The sequence below is a fragment of the Chinchilla lanigera genome, unplaced genomic scaffold (genome assembly GCF_000276665.1).
Source record: "Chinchilla lanigera isolate Chin_1 unplaced genomic scaffold, ChiLan1.0 scaffold00013, whole genome shotgun sequence".
In the NCBI taxonomy this organism is placed as follows: domain Eukaryota; kingdom Metazoa; phylum Chordata; class Mammalia; order Rodentia; family Chinchillidae; genus Chinchilla; species Chinchilla lanigera.
The window spans coordinates 6,922,674-6,944,199 of record NW_004955414.1 but is presented as its reverse complement, the minus strand read 5'-3'; the positions used below and the strand labels follow the sequence as shown (position 1 = coordinate 6,944,199).

The 21,526-nt window shown below is 34.4% G+C and overlaps 1 protein-coding gene across 1 annotated transcript in view; it reads right to left on the bottom strand.

Annotated features, from left to right (window-relative positions):
- The window catches only part of Picalm (phosphatidylinositol binding clathrin assembly protein), a gene marked incomplete in the record, with an annotated part of 99,350 nt that overhangs the window by 26,370 nt on the left and 51,454 nt on the right, over positions 1 to 21,526 (bottom strand). The window contains 7 exon segments of the mRNA XM_005379748.2: positions 3,998 to 4,147; positions 9,425 to 9,528; positions 10,169 to 10,305; positions 10,992 to 11,115; positions 13,231 to 13,316; positions 17,966 to 18,007; positions 21,358 to 21,464. Of these exon segments, the coding sequence (XP_005379805.1) occupies positions 3,998 to 4,147; positions 9,425 to 9,528; positions 10,169 to 10,305; positions 10,992 to 11,115; positions 13,231 to 13,316; positions 17,966 to 18,007; positions 21,358 to 21,464 (750 nt within the window).

The following is a 21,526-nucleotide window of genomic DNA, read 5'->3' as shown; positions in this document are numbered from 1 at the left end:
TCTTTATACAGTGTTTTTTTCTCTCTCTCTCTTTTTTTTTTTTTTTTGGTAAAGGGAATCGAACTCAGGACCTTGAGCTTGCCAGATAGGCATTTATGCCGCTAAGCTATATCTTCAGCCCTTCTGTTCTCTGTAGAAAAAGACTTTTAGTCAAAATCTCACTTTAAATTGTCAATGGCTACTATTAGGATATAAATAAGTACAAAGATGTTATGTTGTACTACAAAGATTGAAATTAAAATTGTTAAAAGAAGGAGAAAAGGTATTGGAGAGAAAATCAGAAAGCAGTAATTTAGTAACATTAACCCAACATCAAGGATAGAACTTTAAAAATAGCATTTTAGATCATATAATGAATTATTCTGTATGGCACAGATTTTTTGAGAACGTACAATTTTGATTTGTTTAAACCCTTAAACTCTTAACTCAAAGATCGTGGTCCTACACTGAGTACAGAAACACTATCAAAATAATAATCTAATATATAAATCCGACCATTCATCAAGATGATCATCTTAGAATTTGCAACATCAATTTAATAACATTTTAGAGGGTGCAAGTTTCAACTCTATCATGGTCTGGCCAGTTCTTATAACTTTTTAAGAGGCAATATATACAGTCAGGAAACACGAAAGTATATTGTGCTTACTTACATGCCCATGCTACCATCATAGTAAGAAGTACACATACTGCTCTTTAGGGCATTGTGAAATAGCACTTTAAATCAAGGCCAATATACCAAATTCCTACTTTCTCCTGCTGCATTGTCAGCTTTCTAGAATTTTTGCTGCCTTTTTTTGAGGCAGGGTATCCGTATGTAGTTCAGAGTGGTCTTGTAATCACAGCAATCCTCCTGCCTCAGGCTCCGAAGTGCTGGGACTACAGGCATGTGCCACTACGCCTGGCTAGCTTTCTAGAATTTGACTGATATAACACAACGTATTTATCCTTTACGGTAATACAGAAAAAACCTTGTTACTTTCTATAAAGAGAGGAGCCATCTCCTTAAGTCCCTAAGGACATCAATCTGTGAAATTATATTATTACTTGAATGTATGAAAGGTTAGAAAGGATATGAAGTCATTCACAGCATATATCTCATTTTAAAAATCTCTGTGTAGAGACATGTCCAACCTGTGGCCCACTGGATTTTTAATGTTATAATACCAATTTTTTTTAAAAAAGAAACTTTTGCTAATGTATACATTAACTATATTATATGTTTTATATGCAACCCTAGATAATTCCTCTTCAGTTACAAACATGAGGGCAAAGAAATGGTAGACCACAGGTTGGACATGCCTATAAGAAAACTTTTAATTAACTGCAACAGCAAATTAACTATTATTTTTTAAACAGATGTGGGAAATTAAGAGACTACAAAATTTACCCAAAATTAAAGATTTAGTAAGATGCAAAATCAAGACTTGAGCCTCTATTTCATTCTAGAAACTATTTGAGGTTTTTAGTCTATCTTAGGTATTTATCTTATATAAACTACCCTTTAAGTATGAAAGTAAGTTGTTACAGCTATAATTCTTCTTAATAAAAATGTTTTAAGTTTTAAGAACTCAAGTTTTTTACTGCTAATGCTGTAGAGAAAAATGAGTAACCTTTGACAATTTTAAAAACTGAAAACAATGCAAAGACAGTCACCCTTCAAGATCATGTCTGATGATTAAATAATTTAGGGAAGAAGTACATTTGAAATATGATATAGTCCAAGTGTACAAGACAGTTTTAAAATTTTATGTGCCAGCCACAGGAATATAAAATAGCCATACATATGAATTTCGTAACAGTCCTGAAAGACATTGTTATACCAATGTTCATAGGTCTATAAAGGCTAAATAGGAGTTTAAGTCCACAGTTAAAAAAGCAGAACTGGAATTCAAATTCACATTTGCTAAGCTATAAGGGTATTTTTCCAACAAATGCCATCATAAATTGCATCTTTAAATGTATTTGGCTATATCCAATTCTTATTACTAGCCAAGAACCTCAATTCTTTAATTTTGTGATACCAACTTTTAATGCCAAATTAACCAAGCAAATCAACTATATGTACACACACATACACATACACACACACACACACACCAGGTAGACTTTCAAATTTTATTGCTACTGCACTAGCCAAGATATATTTGGAAAGACAGATGTACATACAAAGAGTTCTTAATTCCATTAAGCTTTTAATATTAAAATGTTATGTACTCTTCTGAAAATTTATAACATTTGAGAGTATGGATTAAAGTAATCCATACAGCAGGCATCTAATGGAAAATCACAAGGTATTTAATTAAAAAAAAAACAAAATTAGCTAAGAAGTGGTTGTTCAAAAGTAAATAAGCATTTTTTTTCCTAGAAAAGATTAAAAATACTCATTTAAAAAAATTCTCCTGAGTAAATTTTAGAAATGTTATCTACCACTAAATATGCCAACTACAACAAAGGTTCATGGTACAAGAGAAATCTAAGATAAACTCAAGTGTCATAAAAGTTTTCTAAGAAGGCATAAATGGGATGGAGGTAGCAGGGAGCAAAAGTAGTGAGGGCAGGGAAAAAAAAGAAGAGAAATAGCTTAAATGTAGGATGGAATAACCAAAAATAAAAAAGTAAAACAAAAAATGGGGGATTCCAAACACTTGGCATTCTTTAACTTAAGAAAAACAAAAAATAAGGCTTCATTATGAGTATTCTGTTAAAAGGAGTAGAGACTGTATCAAATTAAAAAATAATACTGAATCCAACCCTATCTCATTAGAAAAAGACAACATTAACTTGTCTGCGTTTTACACATGAGGAAGCAGGCCTAGTAGTTCAGAGACTCACATATGTGGCATATTAGGACTGTAACTCATTCTTCTTGACTTTATATTAATCAACTGTCACAGCTTCATTGAGGAAAAGCTACCCATTACACTGATCATCATATTATCAGATGAATGTCTTCCTCTAGAAGGCCTGGGGTATCTAGAAACAGAGCTATTCCCTGACACTTTTTTCAGGTTGTTTTCAATCCTTTAAAGCAGGGGTTGACAGTTTGAGCTACTAGACTGGTTATACATAACTAGAATATCTGACTTGGAACATTCTTTCTAGTCCCTGCTGCTGACTTGCTCTCTAGCTATTTCTGTCGCTTCCCTCTACAACCCTGCTCTTCCTCCTTCTCTCTCATATAACATAGGACACATACATAATATAGGATATTTAGAATGTGGCCACATGATTTATTTAGGATACAGAGATGACTTTCTGCATGCTGTTTAATAAAATACTTAAATCCTATCACCTTAAGCTGTTTGAACTCAATAAAAGTTCCATCATCCTTTTAAGGGGGCAAATAGTGTATTTCTGACACAAACTTACTCTTTCCGATATAATTCAGGTATGAAATTTTGCTTTTTTATACATTTTTACACTGTGGTGACAGGTTATTCAACCCAAGTTGCTTTCCCACTACACAAGTTGAAATGGAATACATACTTCTACTTTTCACTTATCTCTAGGCAAATAATAAAGTGAGTCTCCTAAGAATGAGATAAAGGGTCGATTTTTAGACAATACAAAATTGTAATAAAGAACAGTTTGAAAAGGCAAAAGTAAGACTAAGACCAGTACTAAGAATGGTAACCAGCACCTCTCTAGAGAACAGAGGGGAAAACATAAGGACATATCACTTTTTAATTAATTCTATGAACTGAAAAACAGGATGCTACCTGTGATATTAGCCAGACAAAATACAGAGAACAAAACACAGAAAAAAAAAAAGTTCAACACCAAAAGAAAATTTCTTTCCTAGAAACCTGTATTAAATAAAATTAGGGATAATGATTTTTGAACCTCATTACCTTGTTATTGCTGTTTCATTTATTTTAAAATTGGATGTTAAAATCTAAGGTAATCACTACAATGCTTTAAAAGTAATTAATGGATACGGAAGAAATAGGCAGTATAAACATCAATTGGAAAAAAAGGTTAAATGGTACTTTACCAACAAACATTTCATGTGTAGGTGTCCTAGTAGTAAAAGTGGATACATCTGAAGAAATGGGAAGGTGAACATCACCACTACTTTTTGTGAGGAAAGGATTTAAGCTTGGAATGGCATCATCAACAGCATCTATAGTAGCAGAGAAAGGGTCTGTGCAGTCCAAGTGTATTACAGCAAAAAGGAAGAAAGGAAGTACATAAATTAGTATTGTAATTAGTCAAAAGGTGCAAGTGAAAAGTAGTAGCTATATTATTAATTTTAAATGTAAATACATCTACTGACCAAGATGGAAGATTTGCACTTTACATATGCTAAAAGGAATCCTTAGAGAAAAACATTTATGTGTCCACTAACAATGGTAGCATATTAAGGATGATTTGCCCTCCATCTTTAGAAAGCCATTAGTCAGTTTTAAAAGAGAATTATAAAGATGCTTCCGTACAAGACCCACTCACCTTGCATACATTTTCACTACCCTACGTAGAAGTACATTGGCTTTGGGGACACAATGGTGTTTACTGAAATAACTTACATAAATATTGGGCATATGCGATATGAGTAGAATCACAAAAAGAAAGGTTAATTTCAAATTAGAAGAAGCCATTTCTAGTGTGTGCATGTATCTCCTCTATAGGGTCAAAGGTACAAAGCTTAAAATAAAAATGAAGAAAAGACTTGAGAATGGGGAAAGGGATTTCTGACAACTAAGAAAGAGGCAGAAGATGCCTGTTTAGTAGACGGAGAACAGCTTTGGAGCTAAAAACTTTACAGTCTTTAGGTGACTTTTTCAAAAAATAAAAAAAGTGTTCCCTACCATAATATTAACATATGCTATTATCAAACTTCACATGTAACTCTATAATCAGATATTTCTGTATACCTCACTCAAGATAATCATTCAAATGACTGAAAGCCACTTATCCTATCTTCTTAAGTTTTAAAGAGTCAACTAAATGGGGAGAGGAAAAAATAAATATGAGTAAAAATAACAGTACTATATTTTTTTCTGAGTTACACAACTGAAAAACAAGATGACAGTGCTGCACTTTCAACCAATAGCCTATTCTTCCCTATTCCTGTTCAGTTCTTTTTTTTTTTTTTTTTGGTTTTTCTCTGGTACCGGGAACCGAACTCACGACCTTGCGCTTGCCAGGCAGGCGCTTTTGCCGCTGAGCTAAATCCCCAGCCCCTCCTGTTCAGTTCTTGACCTTCACCAAAGGTTACTGTAGTACCTTTAGATCCAGACACTGTATTTTGCTTTTAAGACTATATGACTGACTAATAAGATAGCAGCAATGGCCTAAGAACAAGCTCCTATCATATAGGCAAACTGTCCTTAAAGTCAATACATTGGAAACAAGTCTTCCACAACCCCAAACACACTTGTTTGAAAAAGGAGAATACTGAGATCATGGGTTAAGCATAACATATCTTTCAAGTTATAATGCTATCCACACTATCACCCACTTCCATAAGAAAAGAATTGTACTATGTTTAGAGTTAACCAGCTGGGTTGAAAGTACACTTTAAAAATATTTGGTAGTGGAATGGAGTTTTAAAGTACACTGTACTTTGTTGAACATGCAATACAGAACAATTGTCTTAGTCTCTCCTTCCCTGTCACCAAAAAAAAAAAAAAAAAGCCATGAAATATGTCATTAAAATAAAAAAGACCCATATTTCTACAATAGGTTCATTAATCTATAAGACACGTTCAGGAATAGTCACTAATTATCTGCTTTCTTACTGACTGATACTGCTTTATGTACACACCTAATTTCAAATCACTTCCTAAAATAAACTAGCTAAGAATATGTAGAAGTATAAGACATTTATATATAGATCAATTAGGCAATAAGGAAAATCACCCTCTAATCTATGTGACACTGCCAGTGATCTAGGTCATGTTAGTTTCTTAGCAGATGTTACACATAACAATGAACACAAATTTATGAATATATGATAATAACAATATTCCAATTTTTTTTGAGACAGGGTCTCACTATGCAGTTTAGGCTGGCCTTGAGCTCACTTTGTAGCCCAGGCTGACCTCAAACTAGCAATTATCCTCCTGCCTTAGCCTCCTGAGTGGCATTACAGGCGTGTGCCACCACGCCCGGCTAACTATTCCAATTTAAACTTTGTCTACTAGACTAGCAACTCTAAGTTTCTTGAACTTTTTAAAAATAATTTTGGTCATTATTTTTATCTATCTACATGAAAGTTAAATTTTACACAACCCTAGAGATGGGAAAATAATTTTAAAAAGTTTTAAAAAAGTACTGAAATAGCACCATAGACACATTATAGTCTTGAGGTCCTCAGCAATTGAAATCTACATTTGCATGCAGAAATACAAATTTTTTCATGAAGTGTTATTTTATGGTAGCTAAGGATAAAGAAAATTTGACTTTAGAATGAGTAATTCTCTTACAGCTAGATTGTGAAATCTTGTTTCAAATATTCAACAGTATAATAATCTGATAATTCTTTATATTGTTAGATCTGCTATAAAACAAAGTTTTCAAAATGATAAAAGTCTTGAAGTATTCTCAGATATTAACACTCAACACCAAACGCTTGTTTAGACTCCAGGCCATTTCTTGAATAATCAAGGGCTCCTTAGTAGCACAATGAGGGGAACAAGGAAATGTGTGTGCTTGAGCTCTCTCTTTCATTTTTAGGTACAATGTTTAACATCTTTTCTTACAGACACACAAAGCCTTTCTCTTAACTATACTGTCTTACTAACCTTATGTAAGAGGAAGAATACACATTAGCTCTGTGGTACTTTGGTAAAAACTAAATTATATACTAGGTCTGGCATTAGCACCCATTTGTAGCTAATTAAAGCAAAAGAAGCACAAAACTACATTTGGGGACTACCAAAAATCATACCTTTGTTTTGTTATATATTAATATACCACAAAAGCAACATGACATATAAAATGTTACATATTTAAAATATTGAGATAAATGATTAATTTCAACATTCATTGTTACAATGAAAGCTTTTTATAAGTAAGATTCCTTTTATCTTAGTCACAAAGTTCTTGGTTTAAAATACTCTTCAGTGGGCTGGGGAGATAGCTCAGTGGAGTAAGTGACTGCCTGGCAAGCACAAGGTCCTGAGTTTGATTCCCAGTACCAAAAAAAAAAAAAAAAAAAATACTCTTCAGTTACCTAGCTACTCATGCAAAAATCAAAACTGGAATTATCACCAAACTGGAAGACATATATCTTTACATGAAAATCAAGACAGGATTTTTTTCTGCTTAAATTGAAGGGCTCATTTTTAAGAACACATTCGTTCCTTTGTATGTAACACAGTTTTTGAAAACACAGTAGTACAATTTCTATTGTCTCTGTTTCCACTGTACTTAATATGTACTTTTAATGGTCTCACTACTCATATATAGCAAGATAAATGGTAAACTACAGTAGAAAAATTTTTATAAAAGTAGCATAGAAAGCAAAATCTAAAACAGGAAAACAACATGATTAAATATATTCCAACATATTGTACTTAAATATAGATTCTTGTTTGTTTGTTTTTGTTTTTGTTTTTCTCTGGTACCGGGAACTGAACTCACGACCTTTGCGCTTGCCAGGCAGGTGCTTTGCCGCTGAGCTAAATCCCCAGCCCCTTAAATATAGATTCTTATTAAACCATTTCTTCTCACAGAACATAGAACAATTCTTACAGATTGCAATTAATTAAAAATATTCTCCCATAGTAACAGTCTATATCACTGCAAGCAGAAACTTTTAACTTGTCATTTTAGGAATAACTGCACATATATCGAGAAAACAATAAAGAATTGAAACAGTTCCATTTCTTTGACTTAAATACACTAGTTTCATTAAACCTTCCATAAAATTTTTTAGTCTTAATTTATTAAACAAAAAAAGGGAAAGAACCTAGAAATGCCCAAATGGCTCATTAATTTTACCAATCTTTTCTTAAGCAATTAAAATAACATAAAATTGGTAGACTGAAAATTCTAAAATCAGGACTTGTTAGTATATTTAAAAAGCCTTTCTTAGAAACCTTACTTTGCTGCCTACAGTTTATTATGAAATAATTATAAAATACAGAATTTTAATTACCTTATTTTAAAAAATTACCCCTAAACCTTAAGATTTTGCTAAATTAAACTACCTCTCATAATCAGTTAGTTTTAAAAATCAAGTTGAGGCTCACACAACTAGTCTAAAAATCTAACATTTTAGCATTTCACTATTTTGTTTGCTGCACTACCTTAAAACAGAAATAACTGGTCCAGAAGATAAATGTCCACTTCTTTAACAAAGTACTTATTATATGAGCTTATTTACAAAATTCCTCTTATGTATCAAGAAGTGCTCAAAGAATAGAGCAATAAGCAACATATAAAAATACCTGCCTTCATGAAGTTTACACTGTAATATAGAAAGCATCTTAATAAGTTATAAAAATAACAAAAAGTTCTTCAAATACAAATTATAAAAATAAACAGACGCCAGGCGCTTGTAATTCTAGCATTCGGGAGGCTGAGGCGGGAGGATCGCTGAGAGTTTAAGACCAGCCTGTCTCTAACTAACTGGGCAAACAAACAGAAAAATATCTGTAAAAACTTACTAGAATAATTAATCTTTGCTATGAGAGATGAGCCCATATAAATGTTAGGTTATCTTGCCATTCTCTAGTGTCCTTTGTCAAGAGTATCTCCTTTCCATTTCCAGGAAGTTTTTGGGGACTTTAGTATATTATATACATACTCACAGAAACATCAAAACCAACCAAAGGAAATGATCTGAAAACTGGATGCCTAAGCAAAACCGTGTAAAAACTGATAGTGACTAAGTATTTTTCCTCCAAAGATTGTAGGCTATGGTCACAATAATGACATGATCACTTTATCATCAAAGAACTACTCATAGGAAACTACTTATTTCTATCAGTACTAGGAGAAAGTTCTTTCAATACCAAAACTCTTATAGGTTTGAATTAAATCAACATTTAAAATACAATGAAATTACATTGTCACAACATACTTTACTACTTAGTAGTAGAATCTAAGTCTTACTAGAACTTACTAAATATTCCTCACAAGTAAGGAGGTATGATTTTCTTCCCCCTGTATTAAAAGCAGAACAACCACTATGCATTTTCTGATTAAGGAATCGAAATTCATATTAAAAGAATAACTTCACACTTAGGTAGGTGGTCCTTCCTCTTTACCTTCATTAAACCTCATTTTATAATTAAACAAATTAAAAAATTATATTTAAAATGTCTCCAAGAGATAGAAGTAGTTCACTACCAGTTTAATATTTCTCAAGTTCTCATGTCTCAAATGTAACCAACAACTCTACTAATAAGTAAAACACCTTGTAAGAGGAGATACCTATGTGAAATCTGAAACAGAATTCATTAATACTTACCTCCCCATGTACTTGCTACCTGAGAAGCAGTTGACATAGGATGTACAGATGGATGAAAAGTTGGCTGCTGCAAATCTAGCAGGTCATTTGGCAGCTTTGATGAGCTAAGAAAATATTTTGGAAAGATGTTTTACTTTCTAGATAAACCTTGCTACATTACGCCCCCACCAACACACAGAAACCCCAGTTATATACAACTCAAAAGGAGGACCAGTTTTCAGCAAAATGACAGTTGTCACTGTCTATTTCTAAAGAGGCTCAGGAAAAATTCCAATACCGTGCCTTAAGTGTGTGTGTGTTTGTGGGTTTTGTTGTTGCTGTTGGTTTTGAGATAGGGTCTCACTATATAGTCCAGGCTGGCCTCAAACTTGTGGCAATCCTCCTGCCTCAGCCTTCCATGTGCTGGGATAACAGGCATGTGCTACCATGCTTGGTATACCTTAAATTTATATAGCATTCCGGTAACAACAGCTTTCCTGGAAAGACTCAGTGACTTAGAAAAACAATGATTTCCTGAGCTATATTCCAATTAGTATAAATTAGTAATTTTGGCATCTTTCATTTAAATATGCAAAATATATGCTTTTATCACTTAGATACTGTATCAATTATGCCTTGGACCACCAGCTCTTTGTGTGAGTTTATGGGCATAAAATCATAAAGTAAACCTAAAAAGCTCTTCAAATTTGTACAGAAGTCTTTGCATATAAAATATCCAAAGGCAATCTTAATCACTCTGCGTACCTGTTAGAAGAACTAGGGGTAGAAAATATGTCAATGGCTGCTGCAGTCATTATCCCCCCGGCTGAGCTGGACACAGGAGAGGCTGCAGTTGTTAAAGAGGTATGAGGTTTCTTTGCAAGTTCTTTTAGGCGCTGTTCCTGGTGAGAAAGGAAAACTACCATAAGAAATCCAGAGATCAGATCTGTTTATTGAGCCTCTGGAAAAAAGCACTATGTAAGTGTTTTGATAGCAGGTATTCCTTCACTCTTTTTGCCAGTCATTTCATGAGATGTGATAAAAAAATACAATGAATATTTCAATTTAAAAACTTTATCACAGTAAAAGACACATTGCCATTAATATCCTGACAATACTCCCCTTAGATTATAAGTGAAAAACACCTATAACATCATTCTTGAAAGTCATTTCTTGTGAGTGTCTACAGTTGTGTAGTTAACGGCTGCCTCTATTCAAAACATTTACCATTCGTGACCATTTTGACAGCAGACTAAGAGCCAAAAGTTGCTTGGTGCCAAATGTGGATAATAAGGTAGAAGAGGACATGCTATGATGTTTTCAAGGGGACAATATGTTCAGAGCAAGGAGTATTCAGAGGGTTAGTCATGGGAACGTATCTTTTACTGTGATATAATTTTTAAAAATTTAAACATTCACTGCATATTTTGATCACACTTCAAATGTCAGGATAAAAAAATTAAGACTGAGTTTCAGCCCATGTAGTAGCTACACATTGAAAATTGTTAAGTCTGTCTATAGCTCCATTTACTTAACGAACACCTATACTTGTTTTTCCAAAAAAACCAAAGAGGACATAGACAGGTACCTTTAAAGCTTTTAAACGAGCTTGTTCCTCCTCTAACGCTGCCTGCTTTTCCCTTTCATCCACTTTGGTCAGGGACAGGCCAGTGCTTGCCAGCGAAGAGACTGCATTGGAAAGGGTTGTGGCCCTAGGGTAAGTAGACAAAGGTAATGTGACATTCTGCCAGACATTTCACATTACAACCAGGTCATAAAGTAATCTGGCAATCCTCAAGGTTTTAGAACCAGTACTTCAGGATGAGTATTCTAACCAGTAACCTACAGCGGTATGTATACCAATTATCAATTATAACAGCATTGATCTGCACAATATTGATGAGACTTTGAAAGGGTTCCCAAGAGTGAGCATGCTACTTCTTCTGTGCCCCAAGAAAGGGAACCAATGCAGTTAGAAAAGAACCCTCCTATTCCCAGCAAAGTCCTGATGAAAACAAGTATCAAGGTTCTCAGAGGAATATACCACTGACTAGCCAGGTTCGGTTATTTTTAAATGAACAGCAAAGCATGAGCATCTGTAATAAGCAATGCATATCTAGGTATGCTTCCCCATAATGGAAGATGTCATCCCCAAAGCACTCCAATTCGTTGAAAAGAGGAGTTTCAATCCAGTGACTGGCTCAGCTGGCACCTTCTTCCCAGGCGCCACTCTCACCTAAATTAGTGTCCTTTTCAAGGCATTACGCACACAAGGCATCATCACTCGCTGGCAGGCTCACAGCAGGCCATCTCCTTCCCTGTCATCAGAGACTTACCCATGCCACAAACCCCAGCATTTGACTCCATAGTAAAACCAGGCCTTAAAGAAGTGCATCCAAAAATACTCTGATCTGTACTCTTTTATCGCAAACTAAATGTCATTAATTTCTACTCTAAGTACATACAGTAACAAAAACTATTAAACTTTTATGCACAATAAGTATCGTAAATGAGCCAATAAAAAGATACAATTCAGAAGACAAAGAAAAAATAATACAGTTGTGACATAAATTCAGGAAACTCAAAAGATTTTATGATAAACACCCAGGCAAATTGGTACACTTGAACTATAGGGCTGTACTTTTTATTATTTTCTCAAACAACTGGGTCTTAGCATTTTGGTTAAAACAGTACTTCTAAAAACCTATCAGAAAATTCAAAGTGCACATTTGAAATTTTAAAAAGTATTAAAATTTATTAATGGTCTCTTTAAATTTTATTACTAAAAAAGTTCCAAAATGAAAAACTATTTTTAAAAGACTAGTATTATACTTTATACAAATTGTTTCATCATACTATTAAAAGGAAATCTTATTCTTCTGCTTGTTTGTTTGCTTGCTTGAGACAAAGTATCTGTATGTAGCCCAGGGTGGCCTCAAACTCACAGGGATCCTCCTGCCTCAGCCTCCTTCATGCTGGGATTATAGGTGTGTGCCATCACACCCAGCAAGGAAACCTTCATTTAAAAACTAAGAATTACTCAAGTAATTAGTTAACAAAGAAACCATGTTAAGACTGAGATGTGACGATTTATGTTATCTGCAATTTGCTAGGTTAACTGGGGAATTAGCTCAAAGCTTAAGTTGATTAAAAGGACATGTTACAGAAGGGTGGATAACAGGATGTAGGGAGATAGAGCTTTTGCAAATGGCAAAAGAATCTCGACATGGGCGAGTGAAAAGAGGAAAGTAAAAAGAATTAAGATGTTATATACATATACCAACTCTAATAACGAATGTAATCACTATGTGCTGCAAATATCTAATAAAAAATTTTTAATTAAAAATAAAATATGACATATCAATAATCAATCCCATAAGCCAGCATTAGAGAAAATGAGGAAATCTGACGTTAAGATATCTCAGATTTGAGCTTTAACATTACTACTACATACTTTACAAGGTTATTAAAAGGATTAAATATGTATTAATGCAATGTTATAATCATAAAGCACCATAGAAATCAATCTATGACTATCTTTATGAGAAATTCTGACATTATAAACACAATTCTAAACCAAAGCATCACTGTGTCATCACCGTACCAGCCACTGCTGCTTATTAAGAATCTGGAATATTCTATAAACTTACGTGTGTTAACCTATTAATCCTGTTAACAGTTCTATGAGACTAATACAATAAGCCCATCTTACAGTTAGTTAAGTCAAGATGCAGAGAAACTAAGTAACTTGAAACTTGAGGCGGATTTATCCATTTCCTAAGAAAAATTATTCTCATCCTTTGTCCTAAAAAGAATAATGTATGTACCTGCTTGCTGCTGTAGAATCTTTGATTTTCTTTCCTTCCAAAGAAGCTAAATGCTGTTCCAAAGCATCAAGAAGACTGCTGGGGGCCTGAAATTGCACAAACATTCAGAATTTCCTAACAATCAGGCTGTTGGTTAAAGTCAACCAAGAACTACCTTAACAAAGAGTGATAAAATAGACATGTTTTGTATGTACTAACAGAGGACTTTTAGATACCTAATGATAATGACAATCTTATTTTTGTTATATAAACATCACCTAGCTGGAGGTATTAATAAACATCAAAACTATGGAAATTGAAGACTATGTAAACATGAAACATTAAGAGGATCCTGCAAGTGCTTAAATTTTCTTATATTTATTTTAATTTTAAGTAAAAATATACTCTTTAAAATACCAAAGAGCATGCAGCAGATATTTAACAGCTACTTGTTGAGTAACTATCCAAGCACTTTAAAAACTGCTACTGATAAATGATATTGGAGACTATCATCAAGGAAATATAAATTAAAATTACAATGAAATACACCTTTTTACCCATTGGTAGGGATAAAATTAAATTGAAAAGATCAGCAATAGCAAATGTTGGTAAGGGTATGAAACAACTAACTCACACATCACTACAAGGAGTACAGGATATTCCTTTTGGAAAAGAAACTGATTTTTATAAAGTTAAATACATATTTGCTTTAATGATCCAGTTTTACTTCTATTTACCCAAAAGATAAAAAACTTTCTCCACAAGACTAGCTTCAGAATGCTTAAAGTGGTTTTACTTATAACAGCCACACATTACAAACAATCCAAAACTATACTGTTTCTAAAAGAATAATATTCTGCAATAGGGAATGAATGGTATACTCAACAACATGAACAGATTTCGAAACACAATCATGAGCAAAAGCCAGATGTAAAAGTACACATGTGTGTGTGTGTACCCACAAATACATATATTTGGGAGATCTAGGGTTCCTGGACTGCACCTTTTGTGATACTTGTAATTTCTCAAGTGACTACAATAAAACTGGTATGCTACAGGCCTCAAGAACTGAAGTCAGTCAGTCTGCCTGTCTGTCTCTCTTTCACTTTCTCCGTTCTCTTTTCACATGTTCCTTTTTTCCCAATATAAGCCACAGACACTAGAATTTCTCATTGCCAAGACTAGTTATAGAAACTAATAATATACTCTGATCTTCTTCCTAGTTTCCATCTTGCAGCTGGCCACAAAATAATCCTCTGACCTACCTTGTCCAGTGGTATTTCAGAAGAAGCCATTCCTTTCTACTCCAGTTTCAAAGCAGATCTTCCCCATAGCCAGGAGGAAGAAAAGCTAGAGAGGGTAATAACAATCTGGAGAGGCCTTGCTGACTACCTCCACTCAGTGTATTAGCATTAGATTATACTCATTTTACCAACCACTTTTCTATATGATGTGCCATGCCTTAACCACAGGTACACAATGAAGACTTTATAAAAACTCCAAAGAACAAAATTCAGAGAGCTTCTCAACAGCAGAGTAACATCGAGGTTCCTGAAGAGATCCATGACCAGAAAAGATATGGAAACTCCACACTACTTCCAAGATGCTTCATAGTATAACACACTAGTAAACATGTTTCCCTGAGTTTTCCTAGCCACTTTAGCAAATTAATCAAATGCAAAGAGGAAATGATTGTGAACACCCTAATGTACAGTTGGTCAGTCAGAAGAAGAGGGAAAAAACAACGTGGAGTTGTGCTCAGTATGAGAAGTGTAGTGGGGGACTTTTGAGGACTGAGTCCTTGACCTGTGGGATCTGACACTATCTTCAGAAAGTAAATGTCAGAACTTTTAACAGACTTCGGGAATACTCAGCTGGTATCTGCTTACAGGACTGCTTGATGTATGGAGGAAAGTCTCACACATATGGTGTCTCAAATGATCTGTGTTGTGACAGTACACTAAGATAACTGTGTTTATTGTTACACTAAATGACAGTGATGATATTATTGATTGTATTTATATTAAATTCAAGAATTAATAAAATTATGCTATAGGTTGGGTATCTCTTACATATGCTTAGGACAAGAAGTAATCCATATATTTCTAATTTATGAGGGTTCACAGATATATACTGAGCTATCTTGAGAAAGATACCTCAAATCAAAGCATGAATTCATTTAGTTCATATATATTTGATATATACAGCCAAAAATAATTTTATAATGTATTTTTAGTGCACCTGCATTTGACTACAGCTGGTTATGTAAGGTCGGATGTAAAATTTTCCATTTGTAGGATCATACTGGCACTCAAAAGCTTCAGCTTATAGAGCATTTGGGGTATTAGATTTTCAGATTAGGAAGGCTCATCAGTATTAAAAATCAAAGCAGTACTTGTACATGGAAGGATGGGCACAAGAACTGGGGTGGTGGAATCAATGTCATGCCCTGACTAATATGTGTGTCATAAAAATATTTACATGCATCAAACCTCACTGAAATTTACCTTGAATTAAAAAAACTAAAGCTTAGTTTAAAATTATTGGGCTTTAGTCAAATATCAATGTAGGATGAAAAAATAGTTAATTACTTTCAAAAGGAAACCTTTTCAATGTATGGATCAAAAAATGCTCACTCTAAGTAAAGCAAATGCATGGTCTCTAGGACTTGAGATAGTTTCTAGATTACAGGAATAAGGAGCAAAACTGGTAACACATAGCTAATTTCTCTAATAATTACACTGTTAACAGTTTCCTTCATCAGTATTTTCTCTAAATGGTATATACCAAGACCTTAGCACAACAGATCTAGTAGAAAACCATTTAAAATCAAATTCTAAATTGTAAGATCGACTTATATGAGGAACTGAAAACATATGTGTACTTCCTCCAGTCCCAGCAAAGTGTCTGCTCATCACTTTCAAGGCTGATGGTACTGAGCATATTCATGATCATGATTAATATTCAAAAAGCTCTTAATATAGAGGCACTGTGTAAACTACCTTGTACACAGTCAATCTATGAAGAAAACACTACTAGCACATTCATTTTATAGATAAACAAGGCAAGGCATTAAAAAAATCAAGTAATTTTTTTCAAGAGTACACACCTGACACATAGCAGAACCAAGATAAGGTCTTATGCACGTGTGATCTTGAAGCATAAATAATTTAACTACAGTACTAACCTACTGAATTCTTGGTTTCAACTGTGGTTATTCAGGTTTAAGATGTGGCTTATAAATACTAAACCTCTAAGTTATGGTAAGCAATGGGAAACTGTTTCTGAAATGTTTTCTAATATGTATGACTCTTTCTTTAAAAGGTAAATCTGCAGTACAGAGTGAAAGAAATGTGTTGTTTCACATCCAAGAAAAAGCCATTAAAAAACTAACCTCAAATCTCCACTATATTGCATTATTATCATTTCCTTAATTTTTAGACAGCTTTGTTTTAGTTTACTTTTAAAAAATGTCTGAATCACCAGAAGCATGCTTGGCATGTTCTCTCTGCTCAAAAGTCACCAGTAAAGGATATAGGGAAGGAGGATGGCTAACTCAATGTTACACTCAAGTACATACGAAGAGAGCATCTAACTTCTACACACTGCCTAACTGTGATGATTGTTAAACCAAATACAGAAGTTTACAGGACAAAGAGGGTGGGTAATAGGTTAATCTGAAGATCTCAAATCATTTTGTAATACTGCATATTATTCAGCAATGACTTTTCTCACATTTAGCCCAGAATAATATGCGCAATCTCAGTGAAATCAGTTCTTTTCATGTGGGCATATGTGTGAGTGCTTTATCCACATATAATCCGTAAGATCTACTGCGTACTCTTATTCTTGAGATCAGAGGGATGAGTCAGGCCAAGTACAAAGACAAAGAGTAAGAACAGATAACAAGGAAGTGTTTAAAAGATGTCCCCCGGAAAGGTTGAAAACAAGGTAAAACATGTTAAGGAAGGAGCTGACTCAAGTTTTATAACCAGGAGAGTTCATGCAAGGTACCTTTTCAATAGTCAACAAGCCAGAAGTGAGATATAAAAAAATTGCAAATATACTTTCTGTTCTGAAATTTTTTGAAGATGATGACAATGACAAAAGCACATAGTAGCTAACACGAATTAAATGCTCTAAATTATTTTTAGGTATGAAATCACTTTATTCTCAAACTATCATATGAAGTAGATACTGTACTATCCTCATTTTAGAGATGAATAAAGCCTAGAGTATATTTCATCATAAAGTCACAGGGTCAACTAAGTGTAGCTTGCACTTAAAATTCGGCAGTTTTATCCAAACCCTGCTCTCTTAACCCCTGATTATATTTTGAGGTTTAACTCTATTGCATACTTTGATCTCAGTCAAGAAGCCAAAGCTGAAGGTTTAAAACAGGAAAAATACATCTTTTGTAAAATAATTTTCTACCAATAGTATAGTGAAATATTTGTAAAATAAACTTCTTTTAATTCTCTATTTTTTCTTTTACCTTTTTTTGATGATGACAGAAGACATTAAAGGGAATAAAGAAAGAAATAGTATAGTGTTGTATAGAGTGAGTAGATCATTTTATGAGGTCATAATGTTAGAACAAACTTCAGCAGAATGTTAATCATTAAAAATTATACTGATCTCTGACAGCAGGGGCTAAAGAAAAAAAAGAAAAAGAAAAAGTAGGAGCTATACATTACTCATCTTAGTACTGTAGTATGCAAAGTACAATGGATTGATATTTTAACAATATACTTACCTGTGAAAGGTCTGGTATGTCGCCTCTATCAATTCCAACTTGCTGTAACAACAAGCATATTTAATAGATGAAATTACAATAAACATATTTTACAAATAAAATTTAGAAAAATGATATATTACAGACAGAACTTCTCAAAAATCAAAAATAATTTATTTGCCAATTAATCATATCAGTGTTTCTAGAAATCACAATAGTAGACAAATTAAGAGTTAGAAATTTAAGAAATCTGTCATGTTACAATCCCCACCTCTTCTAAACATAAAAACTACTTTACCACAATCTGAATAATTCGTATCTTCTATGTATCATATAGTAAAAACATTACAGCAAGAATGAGAAAGGCTAAACAAGAACAAGTTACTTGGGGCATTAAAAGAAGGTATGAAACAAACTTGATGATATAAGCTTTATCCTTCATAAAACATACTTCCTTTGACAGTCGCACAGATAACCTTTTAACATGTTTCAGGTAGGCAGACCAGGTCTTTTTGTTCTTTTGTTTTCCTTTCTTAAAAAAAATTTTTTTTTACAGTACTAGGGATTGAGCCTAGGGCCTCAAGAATAATAGGCAAGAATTCTACCACTGAGTTACATCCCTAGCCCTACTTTATTTTTTTCAATGGTGGGACAAGGGGTTGGCTAAGGTGCCCAGTCTGGCCTTAAACTTGTAATGGTCCTGTTGTGGCTTCTTGAGTAGCTGACATTACAAATATGTGCCACTATGCCCAGCCAGTTGGTCAGGTTTTATATAAACATCAAGTGATATCTAGCCAGGATATGACTGTCTCTGACAAAATTCCAACATATTTTTCATGATGTTTGAGAACTAGGCAATTTCCCAGCAGGAAAGGTAACTCTTCCTACCTGTTCTAGGATGCAAATTCGAAAACTGCAATCTCTCCTATAGCTATGTGATTTTTTTCTTTCTGGATGCGTGGTGCTGGGCATTAAACCTAAGACCTCATATACACTAGGCAAACATTCTGCCATTGAGCTATATCCCTAGCTTTCTTTTGGGGATAGGGTTTGGGGCAGAAAGAGTATCTCACTAAGTTGCCCAGCTGGCCTCAAACTTGTGATTCTCCTGCCTTAGCTTTCCCAGTGACTGAGATTACAGGTATGTACCCACGATATCCAGCCATCACTGAAAAATCTCTAAATCCAAAATAATTCCAGTAGGCAACATAAAACAAGGCTATTTTCTTCAAAGGTCTCATCATCCTGTTCTGGACTATTCTATCTCAATTAGAATACAAATTACTTCAGTAATAGAGCCAAACATGACAACCTAGTTCTAGAGCAACGATTCTGATGTAATCAATGAAATTATCCCTGGGAGACATATCTGACAGTGATGGGCAGAGGGTGGAAAAGGGGAAAGCAAAAACTCCCTATGTGCTCCAAAACAATAATGCCTACAAACACTACAACTGCCTTATAGTCACTGGTGCCTTCCCTGCCTACCAAGGACCTACCCCTTTTTCTTTTGAGACAGGGTCTCACTAATTTGCCCAGGCTGGCTCTGAACTCACAATCCTTTTCGGTAGCCCAGAGAGTAGCTAGGCTATATGCCCCCATGACTGGCTTTGTAACTACCTTTTATGACAATTTCATAAAATTATTTTAAAAATAGATTTGCAAAACTGATTATCCTATAAACTACTTTTCATGATTTACATAGTTAATAATGAACAAATATATAAAATTCACTTCTGTTCAAAAATAAAACATTTGGTGGAGGAGCGCATGGAGCTCCGGAGAGGTCTGCACCGAGATTCCGGCTGCCTGTGCTGACGGCTGGGGAGAGGACACTAAGTGGTTGCAGGGTCCCAATGCGCTGGGAGGCTGGAAAGAAAAAGCTACAAAAAATGGCTTTCACCCCAGATGGCTCACTTGAGATGTAAGAACTGCCTCCTCAGTACTCTATAGCTGTGACGAGAAGGAGGCCAAGGAGAGAAAACAAAGAGACCGAGAAAAGGCAGCTGCTTTTGCTGCAGCACTAAGAGAAACAGACCCTAAGTCTAATTCTCAGGGCCCCAAGAAGAACTTGACAACTGCATTCATCTGCTACCACTGTTAAAAGCCAGGCCACCTCAAGAGGAACTGCCCTAAGAAGCCCCCTGGGCCACACCCTGAATGCAAAGGTGACCAATGGAGATCGGTCTGTCCTCTGAAGCAGAGGCCCCAGAGCTCAGACCCACCCTACCAGTTAGTCCAACAGAATTGAGGGGGCCCGGGGCATACTCTGCCTTCTTCTGGCCAGACTGTCATCTCCATGGAGGAGACCCGGGTAATCATGACTATACAGGAGAAAGAAAAGAGCCTGTTGCTAGACACAGGTGCAAGTCCCTCAGTCCTTCTTTTCAATCCTGGCCTTCCTTCCAGCCGTCACACCTCAGTGAAAGGCATCACTGGTGAGGAGGTAATATGCTATTTTTCACAACCCTTAGGCTGTAACTACTTGTTAGATCCTTCTTGCGTATCTCTGTCTTCCTGAGAAACCACTTTGAAGATACCACCATGTAGTACAGCAGCCACTGATATTTTCCTACTCATCTGTTCATAACTCTGTAATATCTGTATTGTTCCTATGTTATTTCGTAAATGGTTGTATGTTTATTACTATGTGTTTGCTACAACAACCACTGAGAATAGTCAATGAATAGTCAATTGGTCACTCATGTATAGCTCTATTTATTTTCTTTAGAAACCATTTTGAAGATACCAAAGTATAGTACGACAACCATTGATAATTGCCTACCACTTCTGTCTGTAACTCACTATTATTCGTTTATTTGTTTTCCTGAGAAACTATCTTGTAGATATGTAAAATATCTACAATATGTAGATATTTTAATAAATATGTAAAACAACAACCATTGATAATTTCCTACCATTTTGTCTGTAATTTGGTAAGCCCTTGTTACTACGTTATCCTTCTTTTACTCTTTAAAATAATAATTAAAACAAACAAACAAAAAAAAAAAACAAAAGAAAAACCCATTTGAACTATGTAGCTCAAGTTACAGGGCTCACCAGAGGAAAAGGATCTTGCACTGATGCTGAATATTCTCTCATGGTTAACAAAATAAGCCTAAAACAAACAACCAATTCCACAATAAAAACTATTCCTACTAAGTAGTAAACAATTTAAAAAAGATTACTTTTTAATATCTCACACTGAATTAAATATACAGTACATATTTTATTCATTAATTCACTGCATATACTACAGAATTCAACAAAGCATATTAATATTACCTAATATATACCTTACTATATTGAAGACATTCCTTTCACTTGGATAATGAAGTAATTTCTCCAAAAATCCATGCAATAGACAAAACAAAACAAAATGTAGGAGGCACAGCCCCTGAAAGATACTTTACCTCTGCAACCTTGAGGAATTCCGAGATTCTTGTCATCCTAGTCAAGAATTTCTTATAGATGTCAAGACCTTCTTTGCACTGGTTCTTTTTCATATCAAAATATTTTTCTGCCAAAAGTATAAAAATACTTTTATTCACATCAAAATGTAACACTTAAAAAGAAAAAATA